The sequence below is a fragment of the Suricata suricatta genome, chromosome 13, assembly GCF_006229205.1.
Source record: "Suricata suricatta isolate VVHF042 chromosome 13, meerkat_22Aug2017_6uvM2_HiC, whole genome shotgun sequence".
Lineage (NCBI taxonomy): Eukaryota > Metazoa > Chordata > Mammalia > Carnivora > Herpestidae > Suricata > Suricata suricatta.
In genome coordinates this window covers 53,044,548-53,065,432 of record NC_043712.1, presented here as the reverse complement: position 1 = coordinate 53,065,432, position 20,885 = coordinate 53,044,548, and the positions used below count along the sequence as shown (strand labels likewise).

General features: G+C 37.1%; 1 protein-coding gene across 9 annotated transcripts in view; it reads right to left on the bottom strand.

The window, feature by feature from the left end:
- Positions 1-20,885, bottom strand: part of NFIB (nuclear factor I B) — a 445,780-nt gene that overhangs the window by 98,747 nt on the left and 326,148 nt on the right. For all 9 annotated transcript variants that reach the window (XM_029919732.1, XM_029919733.1, XM_029919736.1 and 6 more), the window contains exon 3: positions 2,622-2,675. In XM_029919732.1, the coding sequence (XP_029775592.1) occupies positions 2,622-2,675 (54 nt within the window). The remainder of the gene's footprint in view (positions 1-2,621; positions 2,676-20,885) is intronic.

Genomic DNA, 20,885 nt, shown 5'->3' with positions numbered 1-20,885 from the left:
CACACTCAAAGAGACCTTTCTCCAAAGTTTAGCTTCTCTTTGTTATAACAACACAGGCAGCAAAGTGATTGTTTTATTGTTATGGTAGAAGACTGAATTCTCTCATGAGGGCACTGTGCCTTTTTGAGATTCTGAATCTGAAACTCTGGAGATTTCACATTTCAGCCAAAGCCAGAACACAGAGATGAAAAAAGCCTCCTAAAGGTAAATTAGGCTCTAAAATACCAAACATGCTTAGGCTTCATGGAAAGAACTTTCAATTGCATGTATAGTTTATCCCAACTGACTGTAGAACAAAACTTTAAAAAGTTCTGATTTTTCACATTTCAAATTAGAAACCATTCTATATTCCTAGTGGCTTGATTTATTTCCAGGTATTCCAGAACAAACCTACTTTCCTCAAACAAGATTCCGTAATAATCTCTCTCATAAGTCCATAAGACAATGATACACAATGTATGCTAAGCTGATGGAATGTTTCTGAATCATTAAAGCAAATTCAAATTTTATTTAACTTTAGTGTTTGTTATATATGTTTTATTATATTCTAACTGAAAAACCAGTAATTGATGCACTAAGTATACACAATATTAAACTAATTATAGTATGATCTACAAGATCCCAATTTTAAGACATTGTTCTCAAAAAGGTTTGATTTCCAAAGAAAATTTAAAATGGAAAAAAATTAGAGGTGTCCTACAATGACTACTTCTGTTTGTAATATTATATGCAAACCGATGAATTAAGAGATGCTACACTGAATGTAGCAAAAGAAAAAATTAATCAAGCTTTTTGACAAATATTGAAAACTCAAATTCTGACATTAGTAACTATTCAACAATAATGCATTCAGCTTAAGTACAGAACATTTTTAGGTGAGGGTAATTCTTTCTGTACAGGTTCAGAGATGAATTTCAAACAATAACAGCTTTATTAATTTCAAATGCAAAGAACATCTCCTTTGTTTAGTCTGACTGACTTACATTACTTATCGGCTTGTCTTCTATTAACCCTCCCCCATGCCATTCTTTGTAAAATGAGTAAGGGAGTTTTTAAAAGATGTTTGGACACAATTCACTTTGGGTTATCACGTATGCAGAGAAAATATTGCTCAACTGAAGAGAAGAAATTTAGTAAAGTTAAAGACATTCTAACCTAACGAAACTTTCTCAACTTCAGAAAACTTATGACAAAATTTATTATATTTGAAATAGTCTGTCTTTTTGGATCTAATCTCCCACCAACACAAAACATAAAATAATAAATTTAACTGGAAATTATATCTAAAATTGTTCTGCGTTTTGCCTCCTTTATTATCAATTTGTAGGAATTCTGAATTATTTTGATTTTTAAAAGTGGAGAAAATTCAACTTGGTGTACATTTTAAAATATATTTAATTAGAACTTTTTATCGTTGAAGTATATGCCACTTTTGTCAGGCAGTAAGGTTTTGTATAATACAGAACAAGTTAAGATGTAGTAGGAAAAATATGATTTTTCTAAGGTAAAGTTAAAGAACAAAGTACAGGCAAGACTCATAAATAAAAAACATATTGTTTTGACTTCACACCTTTCCTTGCCTATTTACCTACTGTATCCTTCTGACACCATTTGAAAATATTGACATATTTTCTTAGTTTGGGGGTTGTTCAGGTACCTCACATTAGCAAAGCAGTAAGACAAGGGAGATCAAATAATTAAGGACCTGACACTAACTCTCCCTGAGGAAACTTTTATCATTACCTTTCATTAACGTTTTGGTTTATTGTCAATGGAAAAAAAAAAAAAGATGAGATTATTTTGGGAAGCAGAGGGCATGTACGGCAAATGTGGATTCATTTTGTTTGTTTTGTTTTTGCTCTTCTTAGAAAACTCTTTTACCAAAGTTACAGATATAATTAAAATCCTTATGATAATGAAATACTAGAGACTCTTCTTCGCACAAGTTTTATATCCTGAGGAACAAAAGTCTCCCAAATCAATGTCAAATTCTGTATGTTCAGATCTAGGAACAACAAAAGTATGAAGACAGCCAAGTTATAAAAGCCCATTTCATATCTGGAACAACTTCTGAAAATAAAGAGGGTATTTGGCATGCATTATACTAAAGGAAAGTCCGACTTTCATTATTCCCTGATTCTTGGAATCCAATAAAAACCTTATGGAAGAAAAACTCGTTTGCAAAAAACCTTTCCCTGAAAACATACCCAACCACCACCACACCCCTCCTTTTAAAGTCATGAGAGTTGATAAACTATAATAAGAGCATGGAAATTTTTACTTTCTTTGGTGTGTTTTGAAAGAATGACTAAGAGGGTTTTTTGGCTTTTTAAGCAGCCATGATGTTTAGCACCTGAACAACGAACAACTAAAATACGTGCTTATTCATTTTTCAAGAAACACCAACAAAAGCGAAAACGATGATTAGGTAAATACTGATGATGCCCATATAGAAATATTGGCCACTGCGAAGGGAGCAAACAGAATCACATCGTGTGCTGATCACACCTGCCTGCTAGAACAAAAGAGGCAGCTGACCAATGACGGGGTGTTTATCAATACAGTGGTACCTTTGTTCTCCAACAATGTTGGATTGCAAACGTCCTGGAACACATATTTACCTGGAGGATTCTTGGCAGGATCATTGTGGCTTGGACTTCCTGATTGTCCAGAATCTATAAAGAAATCACAGAAAATGTTTTCTTTTTAATTTGTTTTGAAAGAATTTCACAACCCTCAGAAGGACTTTAAAGAGAAACTTTAAGGCACAACAATGAAGCTGAGTGTTTAAATAAAGTATACTTTCCCAAGCTTTTCAGCAGTAACATTTTATTTATCAAGCTAGATGAATGTCCATACATATTTCTATGTCAAAGGGGGAAGAAAAAAAAAAGGAGAGATCTATCATATTCTCAGGACGGAGCAAGGCTTTTTGGAAACAAAACATGCTTTTAAGACCCTGAAAATGTTTTTATTTAACGAGTATAATACATAGAAATGAGAGTCCGTTTTTCCAGGATTTCATGTGCATACACACATATCCATTCCCATAATCCCCCAACCTGCTGGATCCAGACCCAGATTTGCCTGCATCCCATAATAGCAATCGATTTGCAAACACCCAAGAAAAGCATAAATTACTAGGTAGAAACGAACAGAGCTTTGTGGAGAGCAAATTGTTGGATCAATTTAATTTCCATCTGCAGATAAGGGGAAAAAGATCAATGTGGTATATCTGAACTTCCTGTTCCACGTTATTCTTCATTAATGCTTTCTGTAGAAAGCAACGTGGAGGCAATACTACAGTTAGGCAACACGCTTTTCCGAGCTAATCTAACACCGGCGTGTGTTGCTCATTCCTCTTTCCTCCATGCCCCCTCTGCATTTATCTGTGTCATTTGCCCCATATTATTATACACTTACTTGCAGTTTGCTTTGTAATCTTCCTTTATTGGTTCTAGTATTTAAGTTTTGTCTCCCCAACTAAATTGCATGCTCCGATGCAGAAACAGAGATTCTGTCTACTTCTTTTGTGTCTCCCTCAGTGTGTGGGGTGCTGTTCAGGGCTGTGAATGCACTGGGCTTGCAGTCAGTGCTAGAGGAATGCAAGGCTCAGACCCAGCTGCCTTGCTTGCCTGCCTAGAAAAGGCAGTTTTGAACTTGATAGTGCATTTCAACAAAATTTGATAGGTAGCCCTAGATAAGTCTCTTCCCTGAAATCCTGGCATGGTACCTAAGCCTAGACAGGAATCCAGTCTCATTTAAGCAGAAAAATCTTACACTGTTTTTTTTCCCCAGTAGGGTTATTCTGCTCTTCCATTTAAGCAATTAACATACAGCAATTGCTGCTTCTATTATTAAATGCAAGGTCATCCTGTTAGTTTCTTTCCATATAAAACCTGGTTATTTATTTTTGCACTTTGCCTCATGTCTGTTCACCAGATTTAGTGCTGAGATCAAAATTCCACCTCTTCATCCTTTTTGCTTTACCTTTCTTTCCCCTAGAATAGTTTTCATGAAATGTTAGCAAATATATTTATTGAATCTGACATTATCTTCCAACTGATTTCTCATTTCCCAAAGTGGAAGTAAAGAAACTGGTAAGGGTTACTCCTGCAGTCTGAGTTCCAGATAGTGTCTCTTGCTGACGGTCACAGAGTTGGATGTTCTCTGAAATGCTTGTCTCTAATCTCTCATGAATTCTATGGCTTTTTCTGGAATAGAGGCAAGACTCAGTGACTTATAACTTAGAAGATCAATCTTTCTTCTTCTACATTCCCATAAAAGATGGTATAATATTGGCCATTTTCCAGGCACAGAGTATGATAGTTACATAAAAATGATAAATTACATTATTTTGCTACAGCTTCAGCTATTTCTGCCTTGAATTCCTCTGACAAATGTCTTTCAATATTGATAGTACATTCCAGTTTAATTTCTCCAGTGACTCTAACATTTTGGGAAGTTCCTGCTTATAATTATTAACATACCCACTGACCAGAGATTCTTCATATTTTCTTTTTCTTTTTAAAGCTACTTCACATTTATGGAGGGATAAACATGCATCCCTCAAGGTGGCTAATGCCACCTTCCTGTGACACAACACGAGGCAAGTTGAGTTGTCATCTGGGAACAGAAGTTGTTCTCTCCATGAGCCTTAGCATGTTTATTTAAAACAATTTCAAAATGGCACCACAAAACTCTTTCCCAACATCTGGCTGCTAAAACTCAGGCCAATTAAAGAATGAAGATCTCTTCTACTCCCAAGAAAGTATTCAGCTAGAACAATGGCCATCCCTTTTACCAAAACATCCCACTTGGGAAACCTTATTCTTTTCTGCTGCAAATTACCCTTTCCCCATTTCCAACAAATGCACACCAACTTCTTCATTTGAAAATAATATTATTACTAAAAAAACCACAAGCATTTGAGGGAAAACTGAGGAAGACACTAAATTTGAGTCACACACTTGCTTTTAATAAGAATTCCACTTTCTAAAATGATCTGGCATCTACTGGCGCACAATGGAAGATCTTCCCTCATATTCCAAAGTCTGTGCCTTCTCATGAAGTAAAATAGCATACACTGGATCCCAAAACATAACAGAGGGCCCCCTCAGGGAGTGAGCCAGTGAACATTTACTTTGCAGACTGTAAATTCTAATGCTATAATCTACCCCTAACTCTCACAGCCCCTTATACTGGTCACTTAATTCCAACTGCTGGAAAAGGAAGTAACCAGAAAGTCACAGTTGGCAGAGAAACCAAAAAGAACTGTTATTGTGGTTAACTTCAGAGAAGGAATTATTCAGACCACATCTAAACCCTTCCAATTCACCACCCAGGTCACATTACTCGACACCCAAAGGTTTTATTCACCCATCTCCATCATCAAGTTCTGTGTGTGTGTGTGTGTGTGTGTGTGTGTGTGTGTGTGTGTCTGTGTATGTGTGTGTACTTAATATGTTATAGTGAATTCTAGCTCTATTCCTCACAAATAGTAGAATTTTGTGCAAAATTACTTCACTCTTGGAGCCTCATGGGCCTGATTTTTAAAACTGTTGTACTATCTACCTCATAAAGTGGTTGCAAAGCTTTTATTATATAAGCCATCAGGCACTGGTCAGACACATCCCATACACAATCAGTAAATGAAATATAGTAAACAAAGAGGTCACATTCAAAAAATTATTAATATTAATTTTTTTAATTTGAGAGAGAGAGAGAGAGAGGGAGAAAGAGAAGCTGGGGGGGGGGGGGACAGAGAGAAAGGGGGAGAGAGAATTCCAAGCAGGCTTTGCACTGTCAGCACAGAGCCTGACGTGCGGCTCGATCCCACAGGAGTGTGTGCCTACTGAGAATTCCCATGTAGATGCTATAGTCCCATCTCCCCTCAAGGGAGGAAGGCACTGCCAGTGCAAAGCTCTCAGGAGCTGTCATGCTCAAAAGGCAGCGAATATCAGCCACTTGATGAAGATGACATTCCAGAAGACTGAAGTCTTTGAGGAGCAAGGCTGATAAAAATGGGGGTTTTGAGTTGGCCAGCACATTGGGTCTTGAATCCAGATCAATCTGGACACAGTGGAAGAACAAGAGAGAGGAACGGACCTTACAGGCAGCAGACCTAAACCAGTCCTCCATCATACCTTCCACATTTTATTTTCTCTTCCTTGGTCCCAACCTAGATCTTCTACATTTCTTTGTCTCTATCTGCCATGCTTTCAAAAGAAGACAACTTTCAAAAGAGGATAACTCTAAATCAAATTTACTTGGACTCTTTCTGCTAACCAAAGAGAATTCTAAAGTTTTACTAATAATCTAGTGGAAGTCCAATAAAATGTTTGTTAAATATGTAATATAATAAACAAATAGTAACTTGTTCAATATTTGTTATCTAGCCCTAACTTTCTGAAGTAGATGAACTCAATTACCTGATGGGGTAGATCATCAAAACTTAAATATTTCTGAAGGTCACTAGTGTAAGCATCAACTAGATGTGAATCAGAAAGAGTCATGGAACACCTTTGATAGTCCAGCCACTTACATTTGGGACATAATACGTTCTCAATACATGCTTATTAAATTTCCATTTAATGTATAAAATACATACTGCTTTAAGAAGAATATATATTCTATGACTTCTAAAGCTCAGAATCTTCCCAAGAAGAAATTTACAAATAAAATATAATGCACTGTGATCATTATTATTAATGACCATATATCAAGATCAGCAAAAAGTTGGTTCCTCCTAAGAAGGATGAGCAATGGTATGTGCTAGAAGTTATCAGAGGGAAAAACTTCAGAAACAGGGTCTTGAAAAATGAACAGATCAGATCTCATATCTTTCTAGTACTTTGTTCTACTCTGCTACCAAGGTGATCTCTTTAAAACCCCAAACTAATTAAGCTACTTCACTGCTAAGACCTTTATGTGTACTCCAAATACTCACAGGAAAATCTCCAAATTTTTTCATATGCCATTCCAGGCACCTTCTGGTCCTTACCAACGCCTGGGTCATGTCGTTGCCTTCTGCTTCCCCATGTGTCACCTACATTCGATGCCTCCAAGTCTTTGCATTCCATCCCCCTTGCTTTCCTCTCCCCAAAGTCCTCCATATTGAGGACACCCCTTTTAGATTCTAAACTGCATGAAGGCAAGAATGCTGACCTATTTAGCCATACAGCCCTAATCTTTGATACAGTGATATAGTGCCTGACAGTTGGTTGAATAAACCAACTGAACAGAAAACAACAGGCCTATAAACTACAGAAGTATGCAGAAAAGGAAGACTAGGCATGGCCTCTCAGTGTGCAACGTACAGTAGAAGTCAAATAGATACACTTTTTGGAGGAGGAGGAGGAGGAGGAGGAGGAGGAGGAGGAGGAAGAGAAGGAGGAGAAGACCAGGAAAGGTTAGGTATACAATTTCTGGGACCAGGTCTCCTGGCCTGATGTCAAAGCTCAGTTCTGCTTCCCTTACCTCCTGAAGGAACATTTGGAAATGGGCAGGGGGAGTAGGCAAGAGACACTATGTTGAGTGAGAAAGTGATTTTTGGTTCTCTCTTGCAAAGGGAAGAAATGTTTGGTGAGGATCCAGGAAGCACACCCCTAGTATGCAAGCGGGAGGCCTTGAAGCCTTTAATGACCTTTATGTATAAGCTCTCTTTCTACGTCCAGATGAAATTTATTTCAGGAATTCATTTTCTTTTCTGACACCATGGCTGCAGTATGAAGACGAAAAGCAAATCTGAGAGGCAGGATTTGAATTTACAGTAGTTTTGGTGCAAAGAACGGATGGAACAAGGTAACTTGTCAGGTCCCTTCTAGCTCTAAAATTCTATGATTGTATAACAATATGGCTTTTATATCAAGGGATATCAGAAGAGTAAATGAAACCCACATCGTAACCTGTTAACCTACAGATAGCCTTTGCGAGAACTAAAATTAGTCATCATGTGATAAAGGGCCCCTTTGTCATGTTCTTTTGCTGTAAGCAGGTAAAGAAATAGCCCATTGTCAACTAAAGAATACCACGAGATTTTTTTTAAAGACTTAGAATGGTCCCCTTCTTTCTCTCCTAAACATTAATTACCAACACACTAAAATAGTATATTTTTACAAATTAAATACATAGCATGCCAGAAAAAATCACTTACGAAAGAGAAAAGTCAAGATGTAAGGAACAAGCAAAACCCTGAGGGAAGGGATACAAATGCATGCAGCTTATAACAGGGGCAAAGAAAATAACACAAAACTGGGCACCTTCTTAAAGGGGAGTAGGAAAAAACTATTCTTCTGGAGCAAGCATCCCTCACTCTCTTCTGGCTCCTTCTGCCCCAAGTGTTATGTCTCGCTGACTTACTCTTGCAAGTTCACTTTCTACAATGACTGCATCATCAGGATTTACAGTGACTTTGTTTTATATCATTGCAATTCTGATGCCATAATTCACCATCTTTTTCTCTAGCACAGTTAAAACACAGTAAAATACAGCTTCAGTTTGAGTGGAGAACTGTTTCATCAATTGGGGTGACAGAAAACTATAGTTTAATAAAATTTTCTTTTTCTTCTGTTAAATGTCTCTTAGAATCACACACACACACACACACACACACACACACACACACACACACAGGGCATAAAAAAAAACAAGTGCTCTGCTTGTATCTCATAAACGTATAAATGTGTAGGAAAATGCCTGCCCATTCTCTCTCTCTCTCTCTCTCTCCCTGCTCCCCCTTGTCTCTCTGCTTCTGCCTTTCTCTCTTCTCAACAAGACACTCCATTATATGGAATCGACATCACTGCAAAACTTGCTGAACCCATGGAAAGCATGAATTCTGGCACTTTGTTAATGGAGTCCTTGATATGTTTTTGCTGAATCTGTACCCCCTGGCCTCAGTCCAGTTCTAAGTGGGAAGAGAAATCAAGCCTCTCTGAACACTTTTGGCAGAACCAAAATCATAGTCAGGAAACACTGTTTCCTACATATTCTTTATAATGCTTTTTAATCTATATTATGTCCCATCGAAAGGCCCATACTTTCAGACCTTCCTTTCTATTGGTTAATACAGATTTTTCAATATATCTTCAATATAACAAAGCTCATAGTTTTCAAAGAGGTTGCTATGTTGAAGGTCCCTACAGATTAATCAACTTAACCAAAGAAAAAATAAGAGAGTAGATATGTAATACATCCTCTATTTCTTATTTCTACACATTCCACTAGCTCCATTTTTAAACTTTCTGTTTAAGAGCCACATTTTTGCTTACCAGGGTGATTAGTTTAAAGCACCACATCTCAAGGATTAAAATAAGGATTTATTTGGGCTCAAGACCAAAATTCATTCACAAGGAATTAGCCGAAAGACACAGGCCACTGAAATTTTAAGGGAAAAAAAATCACATGACCACATGAGAGCAAATTAAACCTGTTCACAGGAGGGGACTATTGACCAGTTTGGATACAAATACCCCCGCACAAAAAGTGTTAAACCTGCCAGTATTTCTGACCAGAGGTTTGCATTGCTTCATTAACTAGTACCAAAACCTCACAAATGAAAGCAGGGATAATCGTATCTGACCTTTCTGGCCTAAGATTAAGTTCAATGACTCTGTACTGATCCAGGGATTGAGTGAACCAAAGGTCACAAACAGGATCATCTACACGTCCGGCTCTCGAAGCCTCTATCCTATAGAATGCAAAGATACCATGCTGATCATTGTCAAGATTGCTGTTTCTACAATGTGTTTTCAATTAAGTAAATAAAATGTGGTAATTAAATCAAGATTGCGTAATATGTTTTTGATTTGTAATCTCATTTAAATTAATTAACTGACTCAATCCTTGTTTAGTTTCTAAACTGGCCTAGTTAGGGAAAGAGTCCCTGGGAGCAAATCCAGTTTTCTATCTTTAAAAACAAGGCAAAGCAATCTGGCATATTTAAAAAAAAATTTTTTTAATGCACCAGGAAAATATAAATACAGAGGCCAGGGTGTTAGTGTAGTGGAGGGAGGAGTTTTATGGCATGATTTTGACTAAAAAAAAAAATAGTTCTTGCTCTAGAGAGAAATAAACCAAGATCTTATTTATTCAAAACATTTCTTTTTCCAATTTTATGAAGATTACATGTTTGTTGGAAGTGAAACATCTCCAGCTGTATTTTAAGTTTCTGAAGAGAGTTGTAAGATTTATAATCTTTCATAAATGCTGCCCATATCTCATAATATTAGATGAACACGCCACTGCGTACTTTAAGGAAAAATTGGCCAATACGCTTTGCCGCATGAAAACGATGAAGTACTTTCCAAAGCCCAGCCAGATCCAGTAGGAAAAGATGAGATGAATGTTCTGTCTTTCCCATCTGGGAGACATTGTGGATTTCAGCTATTCTATGTAATATACTTTTTTTTCCCTGGAAACCAAGAAACCTGCATTTTATAGCAAGGTATGTAGTGAAAAGAGAATGCTGGTGAAATATGAACCTGAAAATGAAAACCAGAATGTCATCAGACTCAAGAACATAATTATGGAGGGTAAATTGGAAAAATCAATGCAAAATTTCTATATAAACCAAATGCAATGTTTATGATCATATTAGGCTGAGATTTTTCTCTTAAAAAGAAAGCACAGAAAAATAAATGCTCTCATACCTCCAAAGCCCTGAATAGCACTTATTACACAGCTTGACACAGTGACTTACTTATCTGTTTTATTTTGTCCTTGGGGTCTTCATGGGTTCGTCTAAATCCTACAAATGCTATAGTCCTGTGGACACGTGGCCCTTTTGTGCTATGTTGTTGCATGCATTTCTCCAAAACTTAATATAATATAGTACATCTAGATTAAAACCAGACACAAGACTTTCTAATATTTCATAGGTGATTTTTCTTTTTGGGGAGCAGGATGTGTTTTCTCAAAACTTCTGGAGAGTCAGAAATCCTGGGTCCCATCCAGTAACTCCCAACCACTTGTGATCTGACCTTGAGCAAACCACTCATGCCTGAATCAGTTTTCCTGTTGCCCAATCACTTAAAACTGGACAAGAAAAAGGTAAGAGTTTTTTAGCCTTAGTTGTTTACAGCAGAAATAAGAGGCGGAAAAATAGCTTTATGCAACTGTGAAAATACACACAAGTATTTGTGGAGAAAGGTTAATGTATTTTTTAAAATAGACTTCAAGCTTTAATTTCTCACTTTCACTCCTCTCCAAAATACCCTGCCAATTGGTCCTCGTCTGCTCTCACTCTATACTTCCCTTCAAAAAACACTAACATCACCAGAAATTAAAAGACTAGAAGAGTGTCCAGATTTTCTGTTGGGTTATGAAATTCGTGGGGTCAAGACACACACATGTCATATTCACTACTTAGTAGAATTCCTGGCATGTTAATAGACGATCAATAGACATCTGTTGAATACATAACCATTATCTTACAGTGGACAAGACCTTGATGGTTGCTGTAAGTTAAGATGTTTTTCATCTTCCTCAAATTATAATTAATTGCCAGTAAAGCCAATCATAACTATTACTTGCCTGACGAATGTCTACACAGATTCCAGTTTTAAAGAACCTCTCCACAAATACAAACTTAGCGACTAACTCAATCAATATGACCAAAAAGTCATATTCTTGTTTGAAAATTGCTCATTTGATCATAGGCAGGAGTTCCTCACAAGAAATTTTTTACTTGAATGCGTTTCTCCATTATGCCAGGTGAAAAGATACTTTGCCAAATCATTAAAATATTTATGTTTAAATCATCATATAAACTTAGAGAAAAGAAACTGAATGAGCTTTTTACATACCCTATTGGTTACATATGATGAATAAGCAGTCTTTGCCTTATTATTAAATCATGGCTCTTAAGTCCATGATGACAGATTCATGTACAAATAAACGTATGTATTTAATCCAATGATACAAAATCATTAGCAGAATAATAGAGTAAGACAAAAATAATATACTTACTTCCTACCATAATAAGGCAGATTTGTTTGTCATTCAGTACTGCTTTTATTTATAAAATAGTGTTATCATAAAATTGGAAGGAAAAAAATCAGAGAAGTCCCTTGATGAACAGGCACGTTGCTGATGTGACTAAGAGTGGCATCAAATGTCCTAACAGTTCCTTGATAAGTGATTCAAAGAAGTTCTGTGACCATGTTTTCAGGACAAAGGCTAATTTACCAGGAACAAGACTACTTGAATAATACATAATGTGAATGAACATTTTTGAAAAAGGATAAAATGAGGAAACAAATGAGGAGACAGAAACTACCCCCTGCAAATTAAAATTGCTCAGGAGAGGAACGTAACTCAATTTTACTGATAAAAGTAAAAACAAACCAAAAAACCCTGGCTAATGTGTTCCTATCTTTGTTTTCCTAAGCAAGGTCAAGGTTATTCTAATAAGTGGAAGCGTATGCTTCAAAGAACTCTGAGAGAACCCAAGACAAATATGAAGATTTGTTATAATCCTATGTGGGATTATTCTTTCAAATATCATTGTAAAAGGAAAGTTAAAAATACAAGTAATTTTAACCAAGAGTAATAAAGAGCCTGCTATAGAAGCCTACCATAGAATCCACTATTTGTTACTATCTATGGTTATTTAGCAAATGAGAAAAAAATTGATTAGACATACATCCACTTGTTATCCCCATTTTACAGAAGGGAATAGAATCTATAAAGGTGCAGAGCCATGTACCATGTGTTCAAAATTCCTTCCATTTTGTCATTTTGCTCAATTTATCTTTAATAGATATTCGAATGGACTCCTTATGATTAAAACATCTTTAAGCTAAGTCCAAAGTGTATGAAAAAGAAGCAGTTTCTGCATAATGTTCCATCCATATGTCTTAACCCTGAATGGTATCAAACCTATATGTCTTTATATATCAAATGCCTTCTAGATGTGACAAAACTGTGCAACACAGACGAACTTCAAGTTTTTTACTGCAGGCTCATCTCCTGTGCTCATAAAGATTATTTTTACTGCATATACTTTACACATGGCTAATGTTCAATTTTCCAAATTGATTATTATGATGCCATTTCAAAACTGACATTGCATTCCAATCAAAAAACAAACTATGCTGCATACCGAGCCTCCAAAGAAGTCACAAGAGAACCAAGAAACCACAAGCATTGTTTCTGGGTGATAGACCGTGCTTGCTTACAAGGACAGGTGAATTCTCTCGGTATCTCCAAAAGATGGAAAAGGAGAAGGCAAGGTCATCTCTGTTTCTTTTCCAGAGCTAACCACCAATAGAAAGATTGAGCCTGTCACCTGTCGTTTTGTTCTAAAGATTTGTTCTAATCAGAGGTGATCAAGTCCTTCCTGACATTTAAAGTACATTAACATTTGAAAACTAACCAAAAAAAATTACAAAAGCATCTAACAATAATGCTATAATGAAAAATCATAAGCAAAGTTTTCTAGTAGAAATAAAAAAATTGGTAACTTGATGCCAGTAAGAAAAACTAGCATGATGAGTTTTTGGATAATGTCATGCACAATCCCTTCCATAAAATTAATGTTTTGAACCTTACCTCAATGCCATCTCTTCACCCCACCTTAAAAAACCAGAACTGCCAAGTGGTCACTTGTCCTCAGAGCCATCCCTTACTCTGTTCCTGCAAACTACACTTCCTGGCTCTGTTAACAACTGGATTTGGGCTACGTTCAACCAATGGGAAGCACTGGTGGGAGTCTGGGAAATCAGAGGGCAAGAAGAAAGGTGTCTTCCTTCTGCTTTGACAGGTGTCTCTAAGTGGTGGCTAGGAATCCTTTGTGGTTCTAGCTCCCACTGGATGGATCTTTCTCTCTGTGGTCCCCACTCCCCTTGGACAGCTGTGGCCCAAGGACTCTGGTAACACCCCCTTCTTCCCTTACCCCTCCAGCCCTAGCTGAGGCAGTGAGTCCCTGCTTGTGCTAAAGTCTGGGTTTCCTCACTGCCTATTTGGCGTCTCACCTGTTCTAATAATACTGTAACTGCCCCTTGCTCTGCTCTCATACAAATCTTTCTATGGAACTCTCTGGTAGGAGTTCTATTTCTCGGGACCTTGACAGATATATGTGCTTGTTGAAATTTGACATATTCATCACTCTAAAATAAATGTCAGGCAATAGCATTAACAGTATTAGACAGATTAAATATAATAGCATTTAGAATATTAACAGATTTCAACTAGTTGTTAAGATTCTCATAAAAAAGGTGAGAAAGCACTGCCACCACTTAGTACCAAGTATGAATTCCTATATCCCAAAGTCTTTTGTAATGTAGGATACCAACATATAAAGATAATCAAGTTAAAAAACCAAGAGCCAAATAACTTAGATTTTCAACACCAAGCTCTAAACACATGTCTTCCATGAGATCTGATAATCCCACCCACCCATCCAGGTTTACTGTTTCTTCTTCTTTTTACCATCTCATAGTTAGTCTCTCCACCCAACAACTTATATGATAGATGGGGTTTTTTTCTACAAACATGAACGCCTACTCCTTGACTGGACCAATTGAGTCTCATTATTTTACAGAACACTATACATTTATTTATATCTCATGACACAAACAACTTTAAGTTCCTTATCAGTTGTCTGAATAACTATCAATATCATGTAGGGATAATCAAAAAAATTGTCTTAAATATATATCAATATACATTAACATACAATATACATTTATTAAGAATAATAAATACTTGAAAAGAGAAATAATTTGAACATTACTCTGTTTTCTCTAAGAAATCATTCACAAGACCTCACTTGATATCCAGCATTTTCTCATACGCTAATTCATTAAATAAGAATAGTCGAAAGTGTTTTCTTCTATTAGAACTGTATAATTTATGATGCTTTGCTAGAATATTCCACTAGAGTACTCCACAAATAGGAGATAACATAAAAATATTGATGTTCATATGCATAAGAAGTTTATAATCACAAATGCAAATAATACAGAATATACTTGATGTTTTACCATGTCCTAGATAACAGCCCCATTAGAAAGAAGCATCATCAAGAAAAACATATGACATCAATTCAATGTTATTTTTTTCTGATTAAGCTTTAACAGATGACGCTGGTGGTAAACAGGCACACTCAGCTACCAGCACTGCACTGTTACAGTGTCCCTGTGTTTTCTTCAGTCACTTTGAACTGTCCCGCCCACCCCCCCAAGTTTTCTTTTTGTGTCCTGTCTTAAAAGTGTTTATTTCTTTATTTTGAGAGGGAGAAAGAGAGTGCATGCATGTGCATATGTATGGAAGAGGGGCAGAGAGAGGGAGAGAGAGAGAGAGAGAGAGAATCCCAAAGAGGCTCTCGGCTGTCAGTGCAGAGCCCAACATGGGGCTCCATCCCATGAACTGTGAGATCAGGACCTGAGCCAAAGTCAAGAGTTGGATGTTTACCCAACTGAGCCACCCAGGTGCTCTTGCTTTCACGTCTCTTAAGCACTATTTTCCTAGTTTGTAATAGTTCTCGCCAAACATCATATGGGTACTGTATTAACTACAATCACTGTTCATTAAAATGTTTATACCTGAGTCTGAAATTTACTTTAGTCAATCTATGTCACTTGAGGTGCCATTTATAAATTTAATTCAATAAATATTTACTGAAAAAAAGAAAATGGGATATAGTCTTAAATAGGCATAGAGTAATCATGAAGTAAGTCTGGCCATAATTTCTACTTTTTGCATGTTCCCTCACTTCCCTTTTATTTCCAATGAAAAATTATAATGCAATGGACAAACCAAAAGATAACCTCCAGAATATGACAGAAGACATAGACATGTTGCTCAGACATTAGAAACCATAGGAATAAAGCTAACACCACAAAATAGAAACAGTCCTTGAATGTCTCTTCTAATGGGAGTGACAGGCAGGAAGCATAATGTCAGATACAAAGTGTTTCTAAATTTTAACCAGTTTTTTTTCCTCTGCACATATTATTCTACTTTTTTTTAAAGTAGGTTTCACATTCAATGTGGAGGCTCGAACTCATGACCCTGAGATCAAGACCTGAGCTGAGATCCAGAGTCAGACACAACTGACTGAGCCACCAGGCACCCCTGTGCACACATTATTCTAAACTTAAACTTTAATTATAAATTACAGCCTAAAAAAAGGCAATAAGAAAATACCACCAGTGCTTTAAATGTACTCTACATGTAGTTTTTCTGATTTAAGAACCATCACATAGGAATATATAACTAGGTTAAAGTCAAGATAAAAAAATTGCAGTTGAACTGTTTACATTATATGAAATAGATAACTGAAATTCTGACAGATATAATTGGCCCGGAAATTGGTTTCAAGAAGCACCCTCCTAGAAACAGGCTGAGAGAGCAAAGGACTACTAATCTTACCTTCAAACAATGTATTTGAAGATTTGGTTAGAAGCCAACAAACACAAAATCTCCATCCATATACAAATGGCATAGCAGATTAAATGCTACAAAATACCATGAAAATAGTTTATAAGCAAATGATTTTAATACAGGAGGTGGGTTGGACCACCTCAACCCAGCTTTCTCCACCTATCCCTGGCCAGAAAGTTAAATCTAGAAATGTGTTATCCCCTGGACAACTTCACAGTGTGCTACACCTGACCCAGAAGGAAACTGTATTCTCCTAGGCCCGTGTAAGCCTCAGCATGTTGGCTGAGAGTGCCCAGGCAGGGACAGAAAGCACATATTATGGTGTCTTTCTGCCCAAGAACTGACTGAAAACATTAATTTACTTCACAGGACCATTCAACTTCTGGATGAGGTGAAGGAATTTTGGATGCAGCTGACACAGACAGAAGCAAAACCAGCTAATAAAGATGGCAAGGCTGGATATTATGGCGTCCATCACTGACCTGCACAGCTCTGTCACCTGCCGGACGGTCATGGCAGAACGCTGCCTGTGACATGGTTTAGGAAGTGAAATTAAGAGCTGAAGCTCTTTGGGGTACCTGGATGGCTCAGTTGGTTAAGTGTCTGACTCTTGGTTTCAGCTCAAGTCATCATCTCACACTTCATGAGTTTGAGCCCCACATCAGGCTCAACAGTGCAGAGCCTGCTTGGGATTCTCTCTCTCTCTCATTCTCTCTCTCTCTCTCTCTCTCTCTCTCTCTCTCTATCCCTCCCCTGCTCATTCAGTCTCTCTCTCTCTCTCTCAAAAAATAAACTTAAAAAAAGAGCAAAAGCTCTTTACAAGAAAATTATGCTTGTCATTCAACATCTTGTTGACAAAATATTAGATGCTTTAGCTGGCTAAAAAAATCTGCATCTAAGAAACCCAAGGATATATAATTTACAGCTAGTGTATGAATACTTTAATGAAGGGAAGATGGGATAAAAATTCAGTTAATTATGAAAGGATATGAAACAGAGAAACAAGGTCCCCCCAAAATGATCATTTCCATTTTTTGCTTGAAAATATAAACTATGAATGGGAAGGCTTTCACCGTGCTGTTGCCTCATTCTATTTATTTAGGTTTGTTTACCCAGTCTCAGTATTCAAGACCACAGTGGAGTCAGGGTTCCACATACAACCTGAGTACAAAGTTAGGGTATCCCCATCTAGATCCCAAGCCAAAAAGCTTCCTCCTTACATGAGGCTCCCATTCAATGTGACTCATGTGTTTTTAAAGTAATAACACTGCTTGCTTTCTTTATACTGGGCTGGAATCTTTTGTGGCATTATGGATGTGTATGTCACGCCATGAACACCAAAATACAATAGACAGCACAAAGGGCTAGAAAAAAGAGCCTTGGAATCCAGGGAGGCCATTTGAAAGAAAAAGGAATGGTGCTTAAGAAAATGTTTTTCAAGCTTTCCTTTAAAAAATACATTAACAATAACAAAGCAATACCTGAATGCTCTCTATTAATATCATCCAGCAATGATCAAAACTGGAATGAATTCGCTGACATAATTCAATCAATTGGTAGGTAGAAAAGAAAACATATCTCCTCAATCCGTTCACCTTGTTAAAAGTGCTTTTAAAACATGGACGTTTCCTTTCCTTGTTAATTTACACAGGTTCACATTGGTTGTACTTGACTTTCTGTTCACCTGTTTACCTGGATTTGCTCTCAGCTTAACATTCATTAAGGATTAAGACACAACAAGAGGTGCACCGATGGTGAGATGAATTCTCAAGGCCATTATTCTTCCCAGGGGATGAGAGGGAGGATGGATGAGAAGTGGGAGATAGCTTCATTTATCAGATTACAGGGAAAGAATATGAACTCACTCTACAACTTCGAACATCAGAGAAAGAGCTTTAAAACCCCATGTACATGTGTTTTGCCTAACTTCTCATTTTTCCTGTAAGAAGGAAAAGTCTGATAAACTTTGGGGCATTTCTGATTTTTCAGCTCCTAGCTGGGTTCCTCTTCAAGGGAGAGAATGTTTCCATTCCCATACCGCCCCTAACACCAGCCCACTGGACACTTGGGGAGTCAACGGCCCACCACCAAAATGTGTCACCTTTAACCACCAAGCAAACAACAGTAATTAAGAGCATCAAGTTAATTGTGTCTCCTCTCCAGAGAATGTGTCCTCCCAGTCTTCCTGAAATCGGGTTGGAAGATTAGTAGCAATTTTACTCTCAGTTCTCATATCCCCACTAAAAAAAAAAAAAAAATAGAGCCTCAATTCATCACATCCACCGTGAGAACTATAGAGTCAAAAGTAAAAACATGAAAGAAAAGAAAGAAAGAAAGAAGAAGGAAGGAAGGAAGGAAGGAAGGAAGGAAGGAAGGAAGGAAGGAAAGAAAGAAAGAAAGAAAGAAAGAAAGAAAGAAAGAAAGAAAGAAAGAAAGAAAGAAAGAAAGAAAGAAAGAAAGAAAGGAAGGAAAGAAAGGAAAGAAAGAAAGAAAGAAAGAAAGAAAGAAAGAAAGAAAGAAAGAAAGAAAGAAAGAAAGAAAGAAAGGAAAGAAGGAAAGAAAGGAAGGAAGGAAGGAAGGAAGGAAGGAAGGAAGGAAGGAAGGAAGGAAGGAAGGAAGGAAGGAAAGAAAATCAGAAGACTTGATTAAGGTTTGTGTTTGGCAGTTTATGGAACCAGAGCAACTAGGATCTTTGGCTTCTCAATCTGTTCAAAGTTTGTTTTCAACCTCATAGAATTCTTTAAGCTTAAGAATTGCAAAGAGCCCTAAGATACTTAAGCCTGTCATTTTATTTAGGGTTATAAATGTAATTTTTCATTAGTTCTTCATTAATGATCCAGAAGACTGGATAGCATTCAGTTCAGGCATGGAATTTGCAAATCCATGTCGTATCTGTTAGAATAAGTAAACATTGACAATAAGGCTCTTTCTTACCTTCCATTTGTACTAAGTGATAAAGATAGCAGCAATGCCTTTACAATTTTCAAAGCACTTTCACCTACATTATTGTGCTTTATTTTCATCCTTTACAATGGCCAGGAAAGAATGTAGCTTGATAACTTGCAGAGTAACAGGAAACCCTGATTTTTCGTTGCAGTTCCCCTACTGAGTTTCTCTGTGACCTCTGGGATGTCACTTAACCTCTCCCTGCCTCAATCGCCTGTCTCAAATGAGCTATAATACAACTTTTTTATTCCAGTCCACCGGGGTATTAGAACAAAGAATCTGATAGGATGTTGCTAAGGTTCTTTGATCTCTATAGGGAAAGTTGCCATAAAAATAAAGACATTGTTGTTATTATTCTAATTGAGTTATTTGCAAATGGAGCTTCTTGATGGAGCCCAGTCCTCAGACTATAGAAAATTCTGCCAGTCCTCAAGGGTACAATTGCCTCATGGCAATTATACCCATAACCACATTTCCTTATTACTGTTATAAAAGACTATGGTTCAAGGGGAGGCAAAGGGGGAGTTTAAGGAAAAAAAAAAATATATATATATATGTATATATATGCTGCTGCTTTTCAATGAAAGATGCCGAGGTTGCAAATTTGGAACCCAAGGCTATAGGTAAACTTTGAGAGAACATGTGTTCCAAATTAGTGTAGTGTTTGTTAGTTGTGTCAGAAAGGCAGAGGTGTCCTGAGGCTGCAGTTTTTCAACAAATTTTGGAAATAATTTAGAAACAAATGGCAAAATTATGAAGGTAACCTGGGCCCACCTTTAGAAATGTTACGAAACCAAAGACAAAAAAAGGTTCAAGGCTACACCATTCTTATCAACAAAAATAACATATCACAAGATACAAAAGACAGACAGGAAAATTAAACAGAGCTCAAGAAGTAACTACTATGGACAATTCTACATGAAAAGCTAAGAGAGAATATCGGGGCTGTAGGGGCCACCCCAAGATGGACCACATTGGCATGAGCATTATTTTGAGTTAAAAACAATCAAAACTCAACAGATTCAGGAAAACCTCTTCCCCTCTCCCTCAAGTGCCTGCTTGCATCAGGAAGAAAGTTATTAACAGAGATCCTTCTTTAAGAAACTTACCTGCGTAATAGGACCCCCTTGTTTTCCAAATATCTCTCTTCACCTTCCTGCTAATGCTCCTCCCTTTTGTATCTTCAGATCCTTAACCCTCTCCTTAGCTCTTATAAACATCATTTTGCCTGTCTTTGGAATTTCCCCCTCTGTGTGGATTCCCCGTAGGTGTGCTGTTAAATTTGATTTTCTCCTTATAATCTGTGTCATGTTAATTTGAGTCTTAGTCTAGCTAGAGAGACCTTGAAGGAAGAGGTCATCCTTCTTCCCCAAAAGGGCTATGAGTCTACAGTGTCCTCTCTATTAAATACCAGCAGCCTTGAGCGTTAGCAGGTGGCTCAGTGTTAGGCACTGTCAGAGCCCCATGTTCCTCACATGGCCTTTGTCCAGGTAGAGAGGAAAACTGTTTGCCATTATGAAGTATAGAAAACACAGAACTCTCCTCCAATG